At 50.4% G+C, this 20,144-nt stretch overlaps 1 protein-coding gene across 5 annotated transcripts in view; it reads right to left on the bottom strand.

The window, feature by feature from the left end:
- OSBPL10 (oxysterol binding protein like 10) overlaps positions 1-20,144 on the bottom strand; it is a 315,527-nt gene that overhangs the window by 32,305 nt on the left and 263,078 nt on the right. For 4 of the 5 annotated variants that reach the window (XM_003992193.5, XM_045037733.1, XM_045037732.1 and 1 more), the window contains one exon: positions 3,877-4,026. The exons of the other annotated variant lie outside the window; for it this stretch is intronic. In XM_003992193.5, the coding sequence (XP_003992242.2) occupies positions 3,877-4,026 (150 nt within the window). The remainder of the gene's footprint in view (positions 1-3,876; positions 4,027-20,144) is intronic. 5 annotated transcript variants of the gene reach the window in all.

The following is a 20,144-nucleotide window of genomic DNA, read 5'->3' on the forward strand; positions in this document are numbered from 1 at the left end:
CCGCACCCCACTCCTCGCCCTGCCCCAGTTTACCTTCCAACCCAAGAGTCAAAATAAGCCTTTAAAAGTACAAGAAAGGCCATGCATTCCTTTGCTCAAAACTCTCCAGCGGCCACCCCGCCACTCAGAGAAACATCCCAAGTCCTTACAGCGTCCTAGGAAGCACCCACCCCCACCCCGGCCCCAGCCCTCCTGTCTTGCCAACTTCCTTTCCTGCCAACTGGGGCATTCTGATTCGATCACACTGGCGTCCCTGCTTACCCTCAACATGCCAGACAAGGGCCATCACGGGCCTTCTTCACCCGCCGTCCCCTCTGGCCAGAACAGACTGCCATACGCCATCTCCTGCTGACCTCCTCACCCGAATCTCGTCTCTACTCCAGTGTCACCTGGGAGAATCCACCCTGAGCAGCGTCTCTAGGGGGGCCCGTCCCCGCCTCCACTGCCGGGCTCTGCTTCTCTGCGCTACTCTTCCCACCTCTGTACTCTTTTCTTCTCTCTCGTTTGCCGCCTGCCTCCTTCCGTTATCACCCGAGCTCTAGGGGGGTGTGGAATCGGAACGTTTTGTTCACTGCCTCATTCTCGGCATCTAGAACGCTACCTGGCAGGTAGGCTGCTCAACGAATATGCGAGCACAGGCGCTACTAAATGTTGTCTTTCACGTTCCCGAAAACTAGGTTGAAAAGGTCGGATACTGCCGAGCTCCAAACTGTATCCCGGGGCCCCGCTCCCTGGAGCCCAGGTTGGAGCAGAGCAGCTCCTGAACACGACGTGGCGTGTCTCACCAGCTTCAGACCCTCCAAAGCTTTCCCGTTGCCCTCAGGATCGGGTTCACCCAGCTCCACGTGACCCACAAGTCCCCGCAGGATCTGACGCCACCACCCACTCCAGGTTCAACGGTGCCACTCACCAGCACATGCTGCACTCTGGCCACACCGCCTTATGCTCGGCAGCTTTGCCCATGCTGTTCCCTCCACCGGGAACGCCCTTCCTCTCACTCTTTCCACTAATGCCCACTCATCCTTCAGGCTCAACCTGAATGTCCCTAACTCAAAGAGCCCTCCTGTGGCCCACCATCTTTCCGCGGGTCCTCCTTTCTCCGTCTCCTTTCCAGGCTATCCGCGATTTGTGGTCGTGCAGCAGGTGACACAGCGGAGGTACTCACCGGCAACCCGGGGTTATGGAAGCCCGGCCAAGGAAGGAGGGCGCACAGGAGTGCTTCCAGAGGCAGGACCAGCCGCATGTTTTGTGGGGCAAAGTGAAAAATGAAAATGGAAGTCCCCTTCTTCATAATTCTTAAGAATTTCAAGAGAGCAACAGCAGAACCTTCAATCCAGCATGGGATGCCTCTGGGCATGGGGGGCTGTGGGACTCCACTGGTCACACGTCCACGAAACCGGCCCTGTCTGGTGGCCACAGTTCATTAACTAAGGCAAAATGCGGCACCAGATGCCCACGCGTGTCGGTGACTTGTGGACGTGTCAATACTTCCCACTTCCTGAAAGATGGAGCGATACAGTTGTTTCATGGAGAGGGACCCGAGCTCCATTCTGGAGCCAAAGAAGATTTAATCTGCCTGCTCATCGGAGGCTCCGTTCAGGCTAAGTGCTTCCATCGCCAAGTTAGCACGAGCTTAACTTAATGGCTCGGGCAAACGTCAAGAAGAGAAAAGGCGACAATAAGGAAAGAAGGCCTTTCGTCAACCTTTCTCTGATGCAGTGGAAGGCGTACCTCTTCCTCTCACAAGTATTCCAGCTCATCAAACCCTCCCTTGCTTTTTGAATAATAGCTTCTCCCCAGCAAAAAAGTGAATGAGCTATGGGCCAGAAAAGCTTTTCTCTCAAAGAGCCCACTGAGTAGTGGATAAACATAACATTTGCTCTTTTAGGAACGAACCATGGCTCCAGAAACGCACAGCAGTTATATCCTAACAAAATAATAACAGAAGATGCACAGTTCCTAGGATTTATTTTTAAATAAAACGGCCGTAATGTGGTATCTCTCAGACCCTCAACCTGCTGTAAGTCAGTCCCTTCGGCCTTTTATTGTATTATTCCACATCTGACCTGGACAATTTCAGCGACTCTGACGTTCTCTTTCCTATACCCTCCATGATTCTACATCACTGTTTTACAAATATTTTTTTAAATACGATCCACAAGGAGAATATGTTTTACGTTGTGACCCACTACACGTGTCAACCGAACTAAGATAAAAATTTCGTGTGCGGCGCACGCTGAGATTTTCCGTCGTATTTGATTTCATTTTTTAGAAGTGATCATCTGACCCCCTACATTGGTTTTATAACTGACTAAATGGGCCACGACCCACAGTTTGGAAATGTGGTTTTAGATCATACCGGTGTAATTACCCACATTCCTTCCACCAGATCTTAACTCAAGCTCTACTCAAGTGTCTATGAATCCACAAGAATAAAAGCAGTAGCTTTTTAAAAGGCAAGCATTTAAATGATCCCTCTAGTAAAAAGGACAGGAGCATTCTAGAGCTACAAGGCTGAAATGCAGGGAATCAGGCAGGATAATGCAGAACAGGTCCTCACAGCTTGACGGGCAGATCGAAGAAGAGGGCGGAGAGCGGCCAAGGCAGGGAACCTTCTGAGGTCAGGCCTCCCCAGTGTGAAGCCACTGTTCTGTTTAAAGTGCCACTTTTCCCCAGAATATCAGACACACTCACATTCAAACACAGAAAAACACTGTGCAGAAAAGGCTTTTCTGTCATCTTTGGAGCTCCCAACTCCTCTGCATCTTGTCATCTTCCTCTTCAAAGAATCTCCCCCCCCCCACGCCCCCCCCCCCATTCTCTGGAATCCAGACCATTCGTGACAGCCAAACAAACCACCTACCCTCAAGGCGGCTTCCCTGGGCGATGCCTTCAGTGGTGTTGACCCTCTCCAGTATGTCCACATTCGTCTGGCTGGCCTTCAGGTCCTAGACCCTCCCTTCCCCAGCCCACCACGGGTCTCTTCCCAGTAGCTGTCCCTCTACAGCCCTGCTCACTCCCTCTCATCTCACCACACGCTTCCAGGGAGGCAACGGGGTTCAGTATCTGGCTAGAAATGCAACCAGCTGGGCACCCCGGCCCTATGCCACCGTACGACCCTTCAGCCACGTACAACATCGCTTTCCCTGCTTGCCTCCAGAAGGAAGCTCCCGCTCAGGGCGAGGGAGGATCTCTACGGGCTCATCAACTCAACCATCAGGAATCAGGACACTGGGTTCTCCTGACGCCGTCCCTCAGGAAGAATCCTGGCCGAGCACAGCACCGGGGAGAGTCAGCTGCCCTTCTGCCAAACGGCAGGTCTGTTTCTCTGCAGGCGGATCGTGGGATCTGAATCCCCAACAAGGTTGCCGTTGGGGACTAGCTGTCAAAGCTAACGCCAGCTGGCGGCAGGCTGCGGCCAGGCGCACAGTGGCCTCGCTCCCGGGTCCGCCATTTTCCTTCCCCCTGCCGTTCTGTCTGTGGCCAACAGGCCGCATCTGTCTCTACACCTTTAATTTTTTCTGGAACACAGCAGGAAACCAAGAAGTCCTACTACGTTGAAGTTTCCCTACCAACTCCTGTGCTTCCTCTCGTGCTCTCCCTGCCCTGCTAAAGCAGCAGCTTCTCCAGGGAGTCAAACGCCAGGCTCACACTCTGAGACGAGTACTGACGTAAAACAACACATCCTTTCGCATCATAACCGGGATACCTGCGCCCGAGTGCCTTTCTGGCCTTTTCCCCGCTCTGTTTTCCCAATCTCACCACAGCGAAGAGAATGAGAGCAGGGAAGGCTTTGGCGGGGGGCCGGGGGGGCGGGGTGAGGGAAGACAGAACCCAAGCCACTGGCCGCAGACCCAGTGGGACGCGCCAACCTACCTTGGTCAGATCCATTCCCAGTTTGAGCTGTGAAATGAGATGAAGGATTATACTACGCTGATCCTCCATGGCACCCAATTCTGTCTCTTCTTTGTCTTCAGTGTCACTGTCCTCATCTTCGGACAAAACCAGTTCAGGGCCCGAGTTTGGCTAAAACAAGATCATCGATACAAATCACCAGCTGGTCCGGCAGAAGTCAGAAGCACAGCACAGGGACCCACAGGCTCAGTAACGACAGAAGGAGCTCAACCCTGCCCCAGAAAGAGTTTCTCTGTGAACCAGTGCTATTAGCCATATGGGGCGACAGAGGGACCCTTTCCGGGGGTGCGGGCCCTTTGGGCGGGGCCGCCCACCGCACGCCCGTTCATTTTCCCCACCATGCGCCCTATCCGTAAACTTTCCGACCTAAGGACCTTACCCAACAACAACAACAACAAAAGTTTTCTGCTCAAGAAGCTACATGGGTCTGAGCTCCCTTACCTGGACTATTCCCATACGATATTCTATTAACTTGCACAACCCAGAACACCTTATGTCTAATGTAAACTTTTCTGTTTCATAAGCGAAAGGCAGGTGCTCCTGGAATTGACTGAAATTACCTTAGTGACGAGAAAATTGACTCTGAGACTGTTTCTACTCACATCACTTAATATCGCTGCGGCAAGTGTGGGAAAAAAAAAAAGAAAAAAGTCTCAGAGCTGGCATTAATTCAGGAAGGGTGACAAAAATAAAAATGTAAGGAGAAACACCAAAATTTTACACTGCTCACATTTGTGCTCTCCCACAGACCCTGCTTTTCCTCAATGCAAGTTCCTTCATTCCATTGCCGGATTCCGATTGTTCAAACTGCGTAGGAAACAGGCAAGCGGCGAGCGGAATGTGCGAGAGGGCTGAGCCCCACATTTTCCAAGTCCCAGACATCAAGAACTCTGGCTATAATGGATAGTTGTCCTTGGAATTCTATTGAAAGAGGTAAGCTTAATTCCCCTTTCCACATTTACCTGTGTTCTTACGCTGCTTGTCCATACATAAGCCGATGCACTCTGCAAACACATTACACAATTGTTTCTAATTACCGATGACAGGTCAGGCCAATGCACTCGGTAGACACAAACGCAGCAGCTCAAGGTATTTAATATAAATAGACACAGACTTGCCCATACGTCTCTGCAAAAAGTAATGATTTATCAACTCCATTAGGCCCCTCTCCTTTTATCTCAAGGCACTTCCAACACCCAAAGGTTATCTTACAGAGATCGAGGTGGCTGTAACTGACCCGCCTGACCTACGTGTGCTGGCCATTCCTTACCGACACTCCACGGAGAAAACACGATGCTCTTCTCCCCTGGGGTAGGCATTTGAACATTTTCCCATTGAAGTAGACATTTTTCTACAGACATACTTCTCAAGTGATTCTCAGTCACCTCTGAACACCCCCAATTCTGGAGAGACCACTGGGGAGACCTGAATGAAGCCCACGGCGGTAGGCTCTCCCCCCGCCAAGAAGAGGTGCGTTTTCCTCCACCGTGTGCCTTGTTCTCCAGTCTCATCGCAATGCGTGTCGTTTGACGTCCCTGGAAAATTGTTTTGCTGGGAATATGCTGAAATAACTGGGGGCCCCGCCCCCCATCCTGCTCCAGAAAGGACTAGCCAGATGAAGTCAGCGGGGACTGGGCTGCCCTGATCCTCACGCTGGGAAGTCGGAGAAGGAGGGGCTCCAGAGGCCACCCCACTTCTCCTCTAGCTTCACCTCCTGGACACCCATCTGCTGTGCCTCCGTGCCGGCCGCTGCCAAGGCCGCTGGGCCAGAATGGCTGAAAGGCCAGGAAAAGCAGGGCCGCCCTCCCACCAGCCTGCCCCTCCTGACTCTTCGTTCTCCCTCCTCTGGATTTCAGTTTTGAAACGTAGGCCTGTCTCATTGCGCTGGGAGTCTACGGTTCCAATCAGACGCCACTGAAGTCAGAAAGCCCAGACGCCATCCCTCCCCATGGCAAAGGTGCTGCGGTCGCTACTTCCTTCGCGGTGACCTGGTGGGCAGTGGTAAGTTATTAGCAGATTTCCCCCCAATGCAGGGGCGCCTGGAGGAGAAGAGGACAGCGCCCCGGGCATCTTGATTTGGGAGGAAAAAGGACAATGAAAACCAAATCAAGCTACCCGCATGCACCCTCTGGGGGAAGCCGGACGGCGGCATGCAAAGCCCTTAAACGTCTCAACAGGAGAGGTAGCCGCATCTCGAGGGCAATCGCTCCTGCTTGGAATTGAACGCGGTACTGAACGCAGTCCGCACAGATCATTTGCTCAAGTGAGGCTGCCAGAAGCTTGATGAGGCAAAGGATGATCCCTTCCTCTGAAAGTGCGATGTCCCATTTGTGCACACACCAGCACACAGGGAAAGCTCCATCCTCCCCACCCGATGCGCCGCACCCGGTGCACCGCGTTCGGAGACGACCCGGGACCACACTCCCTCCTGCTGCCTGCCGTGCTCGGAAATTAGGCCCAGCTTGTCCCCGACTTCCGGCAGCCAGGAAATCTTTCCACGAGACCCTGCCACGAGATACTAAGTACGTGCATCAGTGTGCGCACAAACCTCTCCAGCTCCTCCTACTTCAATCCACAGGACATTTCCTCTGTGGCTGGTGATGCCTCTCACAGAGACACTGGCTATGGGAGAGAGAATTAAGGCTGGCGCAGGAGCCCCAGAAGCGGACTCACTCCGGGGGGAATGGAGGCCAGAGCTCGTGGGGGCCCTCAAGTCCTGCCAAGGGGAGAAAAGCCACGAGGAGTCTGACACACATCATTGGCTTGGATCCTCACCCAACTGCCTAAGCTTAACCGAGGATCCAGCCACAGTTTTCTCTCCCAGAACTCCCGGGAATATGCCTGTTTTCTCACGGTAGGATTTGCAAAACCCTCTCCCACTCAAACTCAAGTGAATAATCAGGGTTTAAGAAAAAAAAAAAAAAGGAGGCGCCTGGGTGGCTCCGTCGGTTGAGCGTCCGACTTCGGCTCAGGTCATGATCTCACAGCTTGTGAGTTCGAGCCCCGGGTCAGGTTCTGTGCTGGCAGCTCGGAGCCTGCAGCCTGCTTCAGATTCTGTGCCTCCCTCTCTCTCTGCCCCAGCCCACTCACAGTCTGTCTCTCTCATAAAAATAAATAAACATCAAAAAAATTTTTCAACAAAAAAAAAGGTGGTTTTTTTTTTTACCACCAACATTTGTCATGTTGTTAATGAACATCTTAGAGGAAAGAAGGCCCCGATTCTACCCACAATGGAACGTAGTGTTTTGCAGAAAGGGGAGACCACCCTCTGCTGGGTCCAAAATGGAGGCACGAGGAGAGAAGGTAGGAGTATCCGACTGGTCACCCCTGTTGGAAAGAGGTCGGCTGGCAATGTACATACAAATCTGCCAGCATCCACAAAGCAGCCACTGTCAACGGGCACCACCAAGAAATGCAGAATTTGGAGAACAAGGCTTCACTGGCATTTTAAAGGCTAAAAGACTTCTTCCCCTTTGGGGTCAAGAGTTTGTCAATTCTGTCTGCTGTGAAATCCAGTGTTTCTCAATCTCAGAAGAACGACTGACCCGGGCCATGGTTTTATAAATGCTGAGAAAGTTCCTAAGACTGAGGAAGAACAATCATCACATCCTGCCATCCCCCAGAGATCTTTGCAAATGAGCCAGCCCAGCCATAAAAACGTATGCCAACCTGAAGATAAAATGGAATCAGAATATGTCTTAAGGAGAAGCAGGCTTTGGAAAAATGAGGCTTTCAATAAAAACAAAAATAATGAGTCAATATTTCTACCACATGAGCACCTCAGGGCATAGGATGCTACAAAAATGAAGTGACTCGTATCTATTAGCAAATAGAGGGAAGGACGAGTAAATGTGACAGGAAAAAGCTTCCTGGCAGCAGGCTGGGGTTCGGGGACGCTCCTCGGTGGCTGCAAAGGGACTTGTGCCCCAGAGCAAAGGTTCTTAATCTGGGCATTTTGGACGTTCCTAAAAATATCTACCGCTACCTTTGATATTTGATACAAAAATTGTGTATCTGGACATTTTCTCGAGAGGGACGGCCCATGTTCTCCTTGGATTCTCGGGAGAGGCTCTGCCCCTGGGCTGACCTCAGGCCTCTCAAGGAACGAGGGGCCTCAGACCCCATAAGAGAGATGAACTCTCAGGATGGGACGCGTTCCAGTCAGAGACAGCCACAGGATCGGCAGCCATGTCACCACAGACCTCCACTTCTCATCTGGCAACGGGCAACTGACGTGGGTTGAACAAGCCTCCTCCAGGGGGACACCAGTGCAGAAGAGAACACAGAACTCTGCTTCCGCCTCTTCTTCGTACCCAAACTCTTAATTCTGCGATACAAATGCAAGTTCCAAGCAAGACGGAAATTCCAATCTATTTTATTCAATACACATATGTAACTGAACTACATTTTGAGTCCGTGCCAGGAAAAACCACGAAACAGACATTTATGTTCGAGGTCCATTCATCTCCCTGCCACGGGTCTCACTCCACCCCCACACCTGCACCTGCTCCCCCTCCTCAGACAAAGTGCATGCAACCCAGCCCTCTTTCTTCACGACAATCTCTCCTCCTTGCTTGACTGGCTCTCAGAGAGCTGAGGCCAACTTGAGTAGTTTGATTTACTAACATTCTCTTTATTTGTAAATGTCTAATAACCTAGTGTCTTAATGCAAAGGGCTGAATCCTTAGATTTGAGGCATTATGAGAGAAGCCTAGGTGGCTACATCATTCGACCTTTAAAGACGACTATTTACTCTTGAATGTGGATCGAGGCCACGCTACAGCCCTTAGATCGCCCACATGCAGGTAGGTGGGCTCTACTGTAACAAAGATTGAGATGGGCACCTGCTGCCATCTGTCGCCCAAATGAGTGCCCTAGAACAGGTATTCTTAAGTAAAGAGTATCTTCATCAGAAAACATACCCACTGAGTTCAAGTGATCTGCAGCTCTCCTCAAAGTCTACCCGACCAAGGACAGAAAATACAGGCAGCTAGGCAACGACATCAAATTCTATTCCATCAGCAAGCATGTTGCAGCCCAACATTTTGAGAGGCTGGCATCTCTCCCCCCACACTGTTACCTAGGCACAGGGTAAACTGAGTCAGACCCAAGAACCTCGGTATTGAATGGTAAGAACCAAACATTGTCCAGATATCGTCTTTATGGCGAAAATGGGGAAACCCAGCCGTGTCAAAAAGAACATCTGATGTTCTGAGGGTCACAGAAAGCTGGACGGTGGGGGAGAAGACCCAAAGCACCACCCTCAGATATCCACCCTCAAACGAGAGAAACCTTATGATATACAGCAGCAGCAGCAGCAGCAGCAGCACAAAGGAGCAACCGGGCAACAAGGTGTCCCCCTACATGACTTATTTCTCGCTTCTGCTACTACGCAGAACATGCAGTAACATGCAATAATGGCTCCCAGGACAAACACACATTTGCTTACTTTACAGATAGGAGTCAATAGACATTGGTTTGCTAGAAAACGAGGGGTTCTAGAAAAAATAGGGAATGTCAAGTCGAAACATGGATAGAGGCTGAGGGGGGGTTCAGAGAGATTGGAAGAAGAGGTAAATGGAAGACAGAGAAAGGCGACAAATAAACACAGCGAATATTAAAAGACAAGCAAGGAGTTCGGAGTGTCTAAGAGGTACAAGTGCCCAGGACCAACTACTGAAACAATTTTTTTGTTCTGACGATAACGGTGTTACCGTTGTTGACGACCTGTATGGAATCCATAAAACCAAGTATTAACTCCCTTATATCTCTAGTCATTTTTTTTCACTCCAATATTTATAGCATATTTAACCAAATTATCACAATCATTACTTGATCCTCATCGTTTATCTTCACATTCATAAAAATTTTATATCCCAAGGAGCCCCATCTAATAGCCAAGGTCATGAACACCGGCACAGCTGTTTCTGAAGACCCAGTCCAACTTCCTACACAAGTCAACAGAATAGCATTAGCATAGCATGGGGCATACAAACAAAGACGGCCAGCAGTCCAGCAAATGTCACTTGGCGTTTTTCTCCCTCATTCCCCAGTAAGACATTTTTATCACATGACTCTCAAGTGCAAGGCACTCACTGTATCACACGCTTGGAAAAACTATTTCCCCTGAGGACACACACAGACATAAAGTTGTGTCATATGAATGTAAAACGGCTGTTCCTGATGACCTACTGTCCTTCCCGCGCTTAGCACAGGTGGGATTTCTTCCCCAGAAGAGTCTCTCTTGTGCCTGTTTCCAAGTCCCCCAAAGTAGGCCATCCTCGCTGAGCGGAGGGTCTCCCGGGTGAACGCAAAGATGCTCTCCTCTGTCAGAAGTCATACCAAACGGCGTGATGCCAGACACATGTCTTCAGGTGATGTCTTGTGCGGCTGACGCCCCGTGGCCCTGACGCAGGGCGGCTACTGAAGCCTCCTCGCGTGTACTGCCTTCTCTGTGGAGCCACGTCCAAAGCTGGGTGACCAACTGTGCCTCGCAGGCCACCACCGTATCTGGGGGACCTTATCTTGCCATTTGGAGGTAGGTACAAGGAGGCCACTGTGCGGGGGTAACCCAGGGGAGGAGTTGGCTCTAATCCTTGACAGCTTCAAGCACAAGCACGTCCACACAGCGGGCTTGTCCCCGCTGCCATTTTGGAGACGCTGAGTTGGTCGCCACTGACATCACAATCCTTCTGCTGCCTCCCAGTGGATGCGCTGGCTTTCTTGCTCTAGCCACACATACACACACATTTACCACACTTGGCTCGCACAGACTGGAAGGACAGACGCTCTTCCTGAGCAAAGGGGCCAACCTGCAGAAAGGTTCATTTTAGAGAAAAGACACCCTGGAAGGTAGAAGGAAGTCACTTCTGGGGAGGGGAGGGAGTAGGGGGCACTCGTCATCAGCCAAGATAATCAGGCACAGTTACGCCAAGAGGATGCGACAGGTGTTCTTTCAAAAAGTATCTGCGAGAGGCGTTCAGAGCAAATGACATCAGGCCTTTTCTCATTCCACAGAGCTGCTCAGAAACCGTTTTTCAACGAAAGCAAGAAAGAAAGGAACTGAGAAGGAGCAAAGAAAACCTTGAGCCCAAGGCAGGGAAGGAAGCGGCAGCGGCAGCGAAGGGGGAGGCGACGATCTTGCAGCTTGGGGACCTGGGAAGCAAGCGTGCCAATGCCAAAGCAGGCGTCCGGAGGCCACAATCCACGCCTCAGCCCCTCCAGCATCCGCGGCCACCAGGAACAGAGGGAAGGGCACATACATGACGAGAAGGCCCAAGAGCCAAGCGCTGCGTCCCGTGCGTTATGACACTACGTCGATCGGCAAAAGCCGAGCGCTGCGCAAGCCAACCCGGCACGGGACCGGCGGCCCAGCCGAGAGCTCGCCAAGACTCCCTAAAAACGAAGCTATGCCAGGTTGCGGGGCACCGATCACCACGGCCCTAGGCCCGCGAGCAGCGCACGCCATACTCTCAAGTTCGCAGGAGGCTTGTGAGCACTGGGGTCAAAGTCTCAAGGAGGAGAAGAGGGAGGGCACGAAAACAGAGGACGTAATCGCCGCAGCGAAGCCGGAGCGATGGCCTGGACGTGAATCCTGAATCCGCTACCTTCCGCCTGTCAGGCTCCAGCTCATCTCTGAGATGGAGGCGGAACTCCCCACACCTCAGGCGACTGCCGAGGGGCCTACAGAAGACAAAGCACAGAAAGTGCTGAGCCCAGAGCGGGGCCCAGGCGAAATGCTCAGTAAGCAAGCACTGCGCTCCGGAGCCTGTGGCTCTCCCACGGGGGCCCGGCGGCACCCGAGGGCGCGGGGATCTAGAAGCCACTGCCACGGCACCCGCGTCCCCCTCGCCATCCCTCAGAAGCTGTGTGATGCTGGACGGGCTCCCGTGGTAGGTCAGCCCCCCCACAATGAGGACACGGAGGGCTCCGGGGCCGTCAAGGTCTGGGTCCCCCGCACGGTCCACGGCCCTGGCCGTGAGGGAGCATTACTTCCGGGATCTAGGGCTGCACCAGTAAGGGAGTCATAGAAATTCCAGAACAAATCACATGCGGGTCCGGGAGCCACAGGAGACAAATACAAAGCGGCAAGGGTCACAGAGCGGCACACGCAGGAGCCACCCAAGTTCTCTAGAAGGCCCAGGAAAGGGAGGGAGGGACAAAACCCCTCCGAGAGCCACTCTAGCATCTCTAGGCTCTGGCGTGAGGAAAAGCAATGGCTTAAGACACAGAAGGCCTCCTCTAGGTGGGCTGAATGGCGAACAGGCACCAGGGCTGCAAGAGTTATCATCCCCCGAACTGCCTCCCACGCCCCCATCAGCTACTAAAGATACAGGATGCTGAAGACCTGGTCTCCGCATTTGACCAGCTGGTGACCCGCTGGAGGAGGTCATGGATCTTTTTCTCCCCTGGCCCTGGGTGGAACCTCTAAGTTCCATCTCATCCTCTGAAACTCAGTTCAGCCACACTTCACAGGGGCAGACGCGGCCCCCTCCGTCCTAACGAGGAGCTCCTCGGCACCCCCCTGGAGGCACCCGATTTGGCACGCCCCGACTGGGTTTATGCGACTGCACATCTGCTTTCCCGCCGGAACTGGGAAGTCCGATCTCTTTCAGTAGAGGAACACGGATTATCTGGACCGGCTACTTAGAGCTCCAGGTTGATGTGGACCTAGAGGCCACCTCTAGGCTCCGGGAGAAAGAACGCTGTGATCGATCAGTAACATCAGCTAGGAACTGAGGGGTGGGACGGAGTGGCCCTGTGCTCGTCAGCTGAGCCTCATCGAAACTCCTTCACGACAGTCTGCCCTTAGAACTCCTGTCTCCTTCGGCCTTTCGCTTCTAGAGTCTCAAAACAAGGGTTGGTTTTTATAAAAGGTGCTCAATAAAAAAAAAAAAATTTTTTTTAATGAACAAAACAAGAAAAACGGGGACAACTTGAGCATGCAAGGACAAAATCCAGATTTAAAATAAAAAGGACAGGCGTGCCTGAGTGGCTCCGTGGGTTAAGGGTCAGACTCTTGATTTCAGCTCAGGTCACGATCTCACAGGTCGTGGGATCGAGCTCCATGTCAGGATCTGCACTGGCAGAGCGGAGCCTGCTTGGGATTCTCTCTCTCTCAAAATAAATGAACTTGAAAAATAATAACAAAATGAAAAGGGCAGCCAGTCACAAAAGATCACATATTACATGGTTCCACTTACAGGAACAGGCGGATGTATGGAGACGGAAAGCAGGTTAGTGGCTGGAAGGGACTGGAAGGAGGGATAGAATAAGGGTGACAGCTAAAGAGTATGGGGTTTCTTTTGGGGGTGATGAAAATGTTCTAACATGGACTTATCTGGAAAAAAAAAAAAACCCAATCCCATGGAACGGAACATTTTAAATGAGTGAATGGCATGGCATGTCAATTATATCTCATAAAGCTGTTACCTAAAAAATTAGAATAAACATATAAATGAAAGGGCGCATCATGTAAAGTCAGACACAACGAGGGCAGAAGGAAGGCCGTGGCCCGGGTGACCAGAAAGGCAGGCTCTGAGATGAGCGTCACCAAAGAGCGGCGCTTGGGGCAGCCAGAGAAAGGAGGGGACATTCCACCAGAAGGAGCGGCATGCTGGCCAGGGCAGTTTGGCCGAGGCCAGGTGGCAGATGGCTTTGGACTTATCGCTAGACTCCTTCCCTCGAAGAGCCCACCTGACGCCACGCCTTTCAACCATTTATTCACTGATGGCCTCTAAATGTCTGTCTCAAGCTCAGCCTTCGCCCTGAACTCCGGCTTCGAGCATCCACTGCCTGCTCACCGTCTCTCCCTGAGCTGTCTGTGGTAGAAAAAGTGTCCCCGAGAGGTCCAAATCCTAGTCCTGGGACCTGTGAATTTTGTCACCTGCTGTGACAAAAAACAGGCCTATATAGAGGTGATTGAGGTCCTTGAGACAAGAGAGTCCTGCATTGTCCAAACGGATCCAGTATAATGACAGGAATCCCGAAAGCTGGAGACTCTTCCCTGGCTGTGGTCAGAAGGAGGCGTGCCTAGGGAAGTGTGGTCAGGGAGAGAGCAGCTGCTAGCTTTGAAGACAGAGGAACGGGCCACAAGCCAAAGAAAGCAGGCAGCCTCTAGAAGCCAGAAAAGGCAAGGAAATGGATCTCTCCTACAGCCTCCGGGAAGGGTCCCTCCTTCATTCCGTAAACGTCCGTGTGTCCTTCATTCCGTAAACAGGCATGTCAGGCTCTCTGTGAGGCACGGTAGAGGAATACAGAGATGGGCTTAGTCCTCTTGGAAGCTGCGGCCTTGCTGGGCAGACAGCGGTTTGGTTTGGGGTTCCCATTTGTGGGATCCGACAGCGAGCTATCGCAGGGGCCCAGGAGTCCCAGGGGAAGCAGAGCGATGGTGGCAGGCAGGTAAGCAAGTGAGCACCGAAGGGAGCACGTGGAACCAGAAGCCAAACGTGACTGGCCAGAAGTGCCTGCAGATGGAATTATTTTAGTAAGCCACGGGCAACATAAACCAGCTAAGGAGGCTCATTCAGGCAGGTAGCATTCAAGGGGGAGAAAGCTTTAATCACCTTACCTTCCCTCCTCTCAGATCCAACAGACACCTTACAAGGGCCCCACCAGCATCCTGACTCCGTGTGGCTCACCGTCCTCCTTGCCCATCCGGACGTGAGGCCTGCAGGCGCACAGACACCTCCCAGCGCCCCACCACCCAGACGGCCCCCTGGTCTACGCATCCCTCCTGGCCTCACTCTGCCGTCACACTCGAGGCCCTAGGCACGTAACTGTAGGATCCTAACACTCTGCAATTCTCCTTCTGTTCCAAACTCCTCTCACGCGTCGCCTTGTATTGAGCCACTGGCACGTTCTTCCCCAAATACCTTCTTCTCTGCTCAGAAGTCTTCAGAGCTGTCCCACTGCCCAGAGGAACGATCCAGTCAGCCCAACGTTTAAGGCTCTCCTCAACCTGCCCCCTTGCTCCCTTCCCCTCCTGCTCCTCACCCTGAACTCTCCCCAGCCTATAGCTGACAGCACCCTCACTCCGTCCTCTAGACTTACACGCCCAGTGTGGTAGCCACCAGCCACGCGTAGCTGGGTAAATCGATTAAAAATAAATAACATAAAATTTAGGGGCGTCTGGGTGGCTCAGTCGGTTGAGCGTCTGACGTCAGCTCAGGTCCATGATCTCACGGTTCGTGAGTTCGAGCCTCGCGTCGGGCTCTGTGCTGACAGCTCAAGCCTGGAGCCTGCTTCCGATTCTGGGTCTCCCTCTCTCTCTGCCCCTCCCCTGTCCATGCTCGGTCTCTGTCTCTCTCTCAAAAACAAATAAGCATTAAAAACTAGACAGATGATAGATAAATAAAAATTTTAAATTCAGTTCCCTAAAGGCACTAGCCACACTTTAGGTTCTCACTGGCCACATGTGGCTAGTGGTTACCTTACTGGTCAGCATACAAACGTCCCATCACTGCATGTTGTATGAGACAGTACTGCTCTCCACCTTTAATGCTCTCCCAGTTCGTTTTCCTCTACCATTTGTTACTTCTCTGCAAAAATAGCCCCATGCCAGGACACAGCCTCCCATGACCCTGGGTCAGGAACAATCCCTCCCTCCTCTCAAACCCCATGGGTAAGTTTTGCCAAGGTCACTCACAGGCCACTGCCAGCCCTATCTTTCCTTAACTTCCTGGTAATCTAAAGCTCAGTGAGAAGAGGTCGTTTTGAAAATCCAAAATTCCTAAGGAAGCACAAAAGAACAATCTTACAAACGCTGTCACCTCAGAAATAAAATGTTGAAGGAATGATGCGTTGGGGGTAACCAATAGCAATAGAATTACTCTGTACCTAAAAACTCAAAGAAAGGAATTCTATTACCTATGATCTGTCGTAACCATGGATGCACATCAAGAATTCTGACTTTCTATATCCACGGTTTAAATTATTATTGATTTACGCTTTGTACTGGGTGATGGATCTCTTCTACTTCTGCAGACAGTAGATACCTTTATTCAGAAAGTAAACACAATGAAACTCAGGTCGATGGCACCACGTTAGTGATGCTTTCGGACTCTCCACCTGACGCCGCTAACTGCTAGGATGGCCTTGCTTATGCCACAAGTTATGCGTGGTTATGGGCCGCAACTCCTGATGGGGACAGAAAAAAAAAAAAAAAAGATGAAAAGCACCGAGGGTATGCAGAGCCACCATGGGAGGAGCCCTGCGTCAGGCCTACGTAAGGTGTGTCCCCAGACCTGCAGGCTCAGCGTCACTGTGAGCTTGACGGCAAAGACTATTGACGATAAATTGCATATTAAAAACAAATGCAAAAAAAAAAAAAAAAAGGTAACCAAGTCTAGGGACCCATCCCAGACTTATGGACTCAAACTCCGGGGACAAGCAGCTCAGATCTGTGTATGTTGGGGGTTTTTTGCTTTCATTTTTTAGTTGAAATAGAATTTATACATGGTGCAACATAGAGACCTTAGTGTATAATTCCACGAGTTATGACAAATATATCACTTTCTACCCTCGCCATCTTAACTTTCTTTTTAAGCGTACAAGGCTGTCAACCGCATTCACACTGTTGTCCAACAGCTTTCTAGAACTTTCTCATCCTCCCAAACCGAACCCCTATGCCCACTGAATGACCTCCCAGTTCCTCCCCCACACCCGCCACAGAACCCGTGTTCTGCCCAGCCCTCCAGGCGCTTCTGATGCGCTCTAGCATTTGAGAAGCGCGGCTCTAACCACTGAAGGCCACGGGGGTCGAGAGGAGCACCAGAGAAAGGCAGCAGGCACGCGAAGACTGGTAGAAGACGTACTCCTGCCCCCCACCCCCCGACCCTCCACACCGGATCCCGAGCGCCTAGTGTGGACACCGCACCGGCTCAAACGCCAGGCGATCCAAACACGGACAAGTGGACACCTGTCCTCAAACACTCGTGTAGGCGCAAGCTGAAGAAACAAAGTGTGTTTCTCAACAGGAGACCAGGTTCGGGACATTTCACGTGACAGCCCTAAAATGGAAATGGAAAGCCATACGCTTGGGTCGGAAGAGGGCGGTCCTTTCGTTGTGACCTTCCACTTCGTCTGTCCACTTGAAGCATCGATGCCTCTCGTTGAGAAACTCCCGACTGACTCTTTCCAGCGGCAATTTTGGAAGGCTGCGGTAACACAAAGAACACTGCCAAGAGCCAGCGGCACAGCAAACCACAGAATAGTCTTGATTTACAAGTCATTAAAAGCAAGAGGCATCTACTGGTCTTTGCAGGCAGAAACGGACTGTGTCATGAATAATGGAAAGACGCTAAGTGCATTAAGGACTCCGCTGCAGATAATGCTCTCTCCAGGCCACACAGAACGCACACTCGCCGAGGATTTCCTGCGTGCCGGGAGTACACGGTTACATCCCAGGCTTCGAGGATCTAAAACCCAGCAGATCTATGCTCTTTCACTTCAAAAGGTAATTTCTGGATTATTATTACCTGGCTCTCAAAGGAGCCGAAGAGCCAGGAATTTTAGAAACCCCACAAAGCTCGGACAACTTGAGACTTTTTACTCTGCTTAAGAAGAGTTCTGATATATTTCCACTATATCCCGGTTTTTGTAAATATTAACGGACAGAAAAGCATCTGGGAGAAACGGGCTCTAATGTTTTGTAGGAAAAAAACAAAACAAAGCAAAACCACCACGGCTCTTAATTCTACGATGAGGAAGCACCAACAATGCGCTGTTAAAGCTACGATCTCTAAAATTCCACTCAATACCTTTGGGCTCAAATAGCAGGCGTTTTCTCTGCTTTTTAATTTGCACTGTGTATGTCCGTTTCTCTTAGCCACTGTGGCAGAGGACATTCAAAGAAGGTTTCTCTGTGCTTGCCTTCAAATGTGAATTGATACTTAGGATCTAAGAGGGTAATCGTTAACGGTTCATTTTTTTTTCCCTATTATTCCACTGCCATAAAATCCAAATGAGGCTTACTATGTCTCCTACTTTAAAAATTGTCACATTATCACACTCTGCTGTGCCCCATTTTCAAATGCTTCGTTCGGTGGAAACTTCAAGGGAAAATTTGTGAGACAGCTGTAGTCTTCCTGGGGGACCATGAACACATGTGGGGGCCATGAACACATGTGGTGAGCACTATTAACGATCAGAACTGTGGGTTATCATAATTAGCACAAAAAGAAGACAGTGAATTTTAAGGTGTAAACATACTCAGGGAGGACCTACAGGCTTCTCAATACTCAGTTCCTGTTTTCGTTTTTTTTTTTTTTTCTTTTTTTTAAGATCACTCTGATGCACAGAGTTTCCATCTCTCCAGCACAACATAACCCTATGAAGGTTCTCGAAGCTAGGTTTGGTCACTTGGGTAAATGTTTTGACAAATATTCTACCCTTGTACACTTAAGTCTTCACCCCATTCATACAGCATGATCACAAAACAAACACCCCTCATGCAAGTTTAAAAATAACCCACCATGGGGCGCCTGCGTGGCTCAGTCAGTTAAGCATCCTACTCTTGATTTTGGCTCAGGTCATGATCTCACGGTTCATGGGACCGAGCCCATGGTGGGCTCAGCACTGACAGTGTGGCCCCTACTTGAGATTCATTCTCTCTTTCTCTCTCTCTCTTTCTCTCTCTCTCTGCCCCTTCCCTGCTCACACATGCTCCCTCTCTCTCAAATGAATAAACTTTAAAAAAACAGTAAAATAAAAATAACCCATGGTATGTGAGATTTTGCTTGAAATTGACATTTAACTGGTAACTTTATTTTATCATGTCATCCATAATCTAAGATCTTTAGAAAAAAAAATTAACTTCTGACATTTCTTTTTGAGAAATGTCTTCTCCAACTTGAGAAGTATTCCGCATGAAACTGCCTTAACAACCGGCAACATCAGACCCTGGGTGAAAACGGAGGGTCCCAATCAGAACCACTGTCAAATGAGTCCTTACACATTTCGCCATTTGCTTCAGAGCAAGAGGTAGGACCAGGGAGAAGGGGAGGGGAGGGGAGGGCTAACAAGGGCTCCGTGTAGCTGATGCTCTGCGTGAGAGGACCGCCTGGTTCTTGCCAGAGGACGTTTTCAAGGACAAGCATCTATCTTGGCTCATGGATATTCCCACAGTTGCTGTACCTCCCTATAAATCAGCCAACACAAACCCAGAGCAACATACTGGCTCATCCCGGTGGTGTTCCTGGACAGCAACACATACAATCTGGGGCTTCATTTGACACTAATGCTGACTTACAAAAGGATGCGAGTCTGACTCTCAAGCTGATTCAAGAGAAGGAATCCTTCATGGGAAAAGATTCTATAGTGGTGACTCTAATCATAATCGCTATTGCTTCTTATCGCTGAAGTGCACCCAAGATGTGGACAAAATACTTGCCCCACGTTATGAAGAACTGGCTTTATATAAAAGGAATGCTTGGAAAATATTAATTAAAAAGTCCACATGAATTGAAACATGTGCAAACGCTATGAACGAGACACTTAAAACAAGAGAAACACCGATGGCTGAATCTGTGAAACATCCTCAATTTCATCCATAATTATAAAAACAGAAATAAAACAAGACACCATTTTTCTCCCAAAATTAAAAACTGGAGGAACACCTGGCTGGCTCAGTCAACGGAGCATGTGACTCTTGATCACTGGGTGTGAGTTCGAGCCCCACGCTGGGCATACAGCTCACTTAAAGATAAATATCGGGGTGCCTGGGTGGCGCAGTCGGTTGAGCGTCCGACTTCAGCCAGGTCACGATCTCGCGGTCCGTGAGTTCGAGCCCCGCGTCAGGCTCTGGGCTGATGGCTCAGAGCCTGGAGCCTGTTTCCGATTCTGTGTCTCCCTCTCTCTCTACCCTCCCCCGTTCATGCTCTGTCTCTCTCTGTCCCCAAAATAAATAAAAAACGTTGAAAAAAAATTTAAAAAAAAAAAAGATAAATATCAAAAATAAAATTTAAATGAAAATAAAAACTGGCGAGAAAAAAGGCACTTGGAATTCATTTCTAATGGCAAAAAAGACAGGAAAATAGCAGCCCTCACATGCTGCTGTGGGATTATAAATTTGGCTCCGTCTTAGGGGGCAATTTGGTAATACTTAGCAGAATGTTTAGTTCCCACATGTGTTGACTGAATTCCACTTAAATTCCACTGCTAGACGCTTGCCCTACAGGCGACATAGTTGCATAAGTGTGCAAAACATGAGCAGAACACTACCTGTAAAG

This window comes from Felis catus, chromosome C2 (genome assembly GCF_018350175.1).
Source record: "Felis catus isolate Fca126 chromosome C2, F.catus_Fca126_mat1.0, whole genome shotgun sequence".
Taxonomy (NCBI): Eukaryota; Metazoa; Chordata; class Mammalia; order Carnivora; family Felidae; genus Felis; species Felis catus.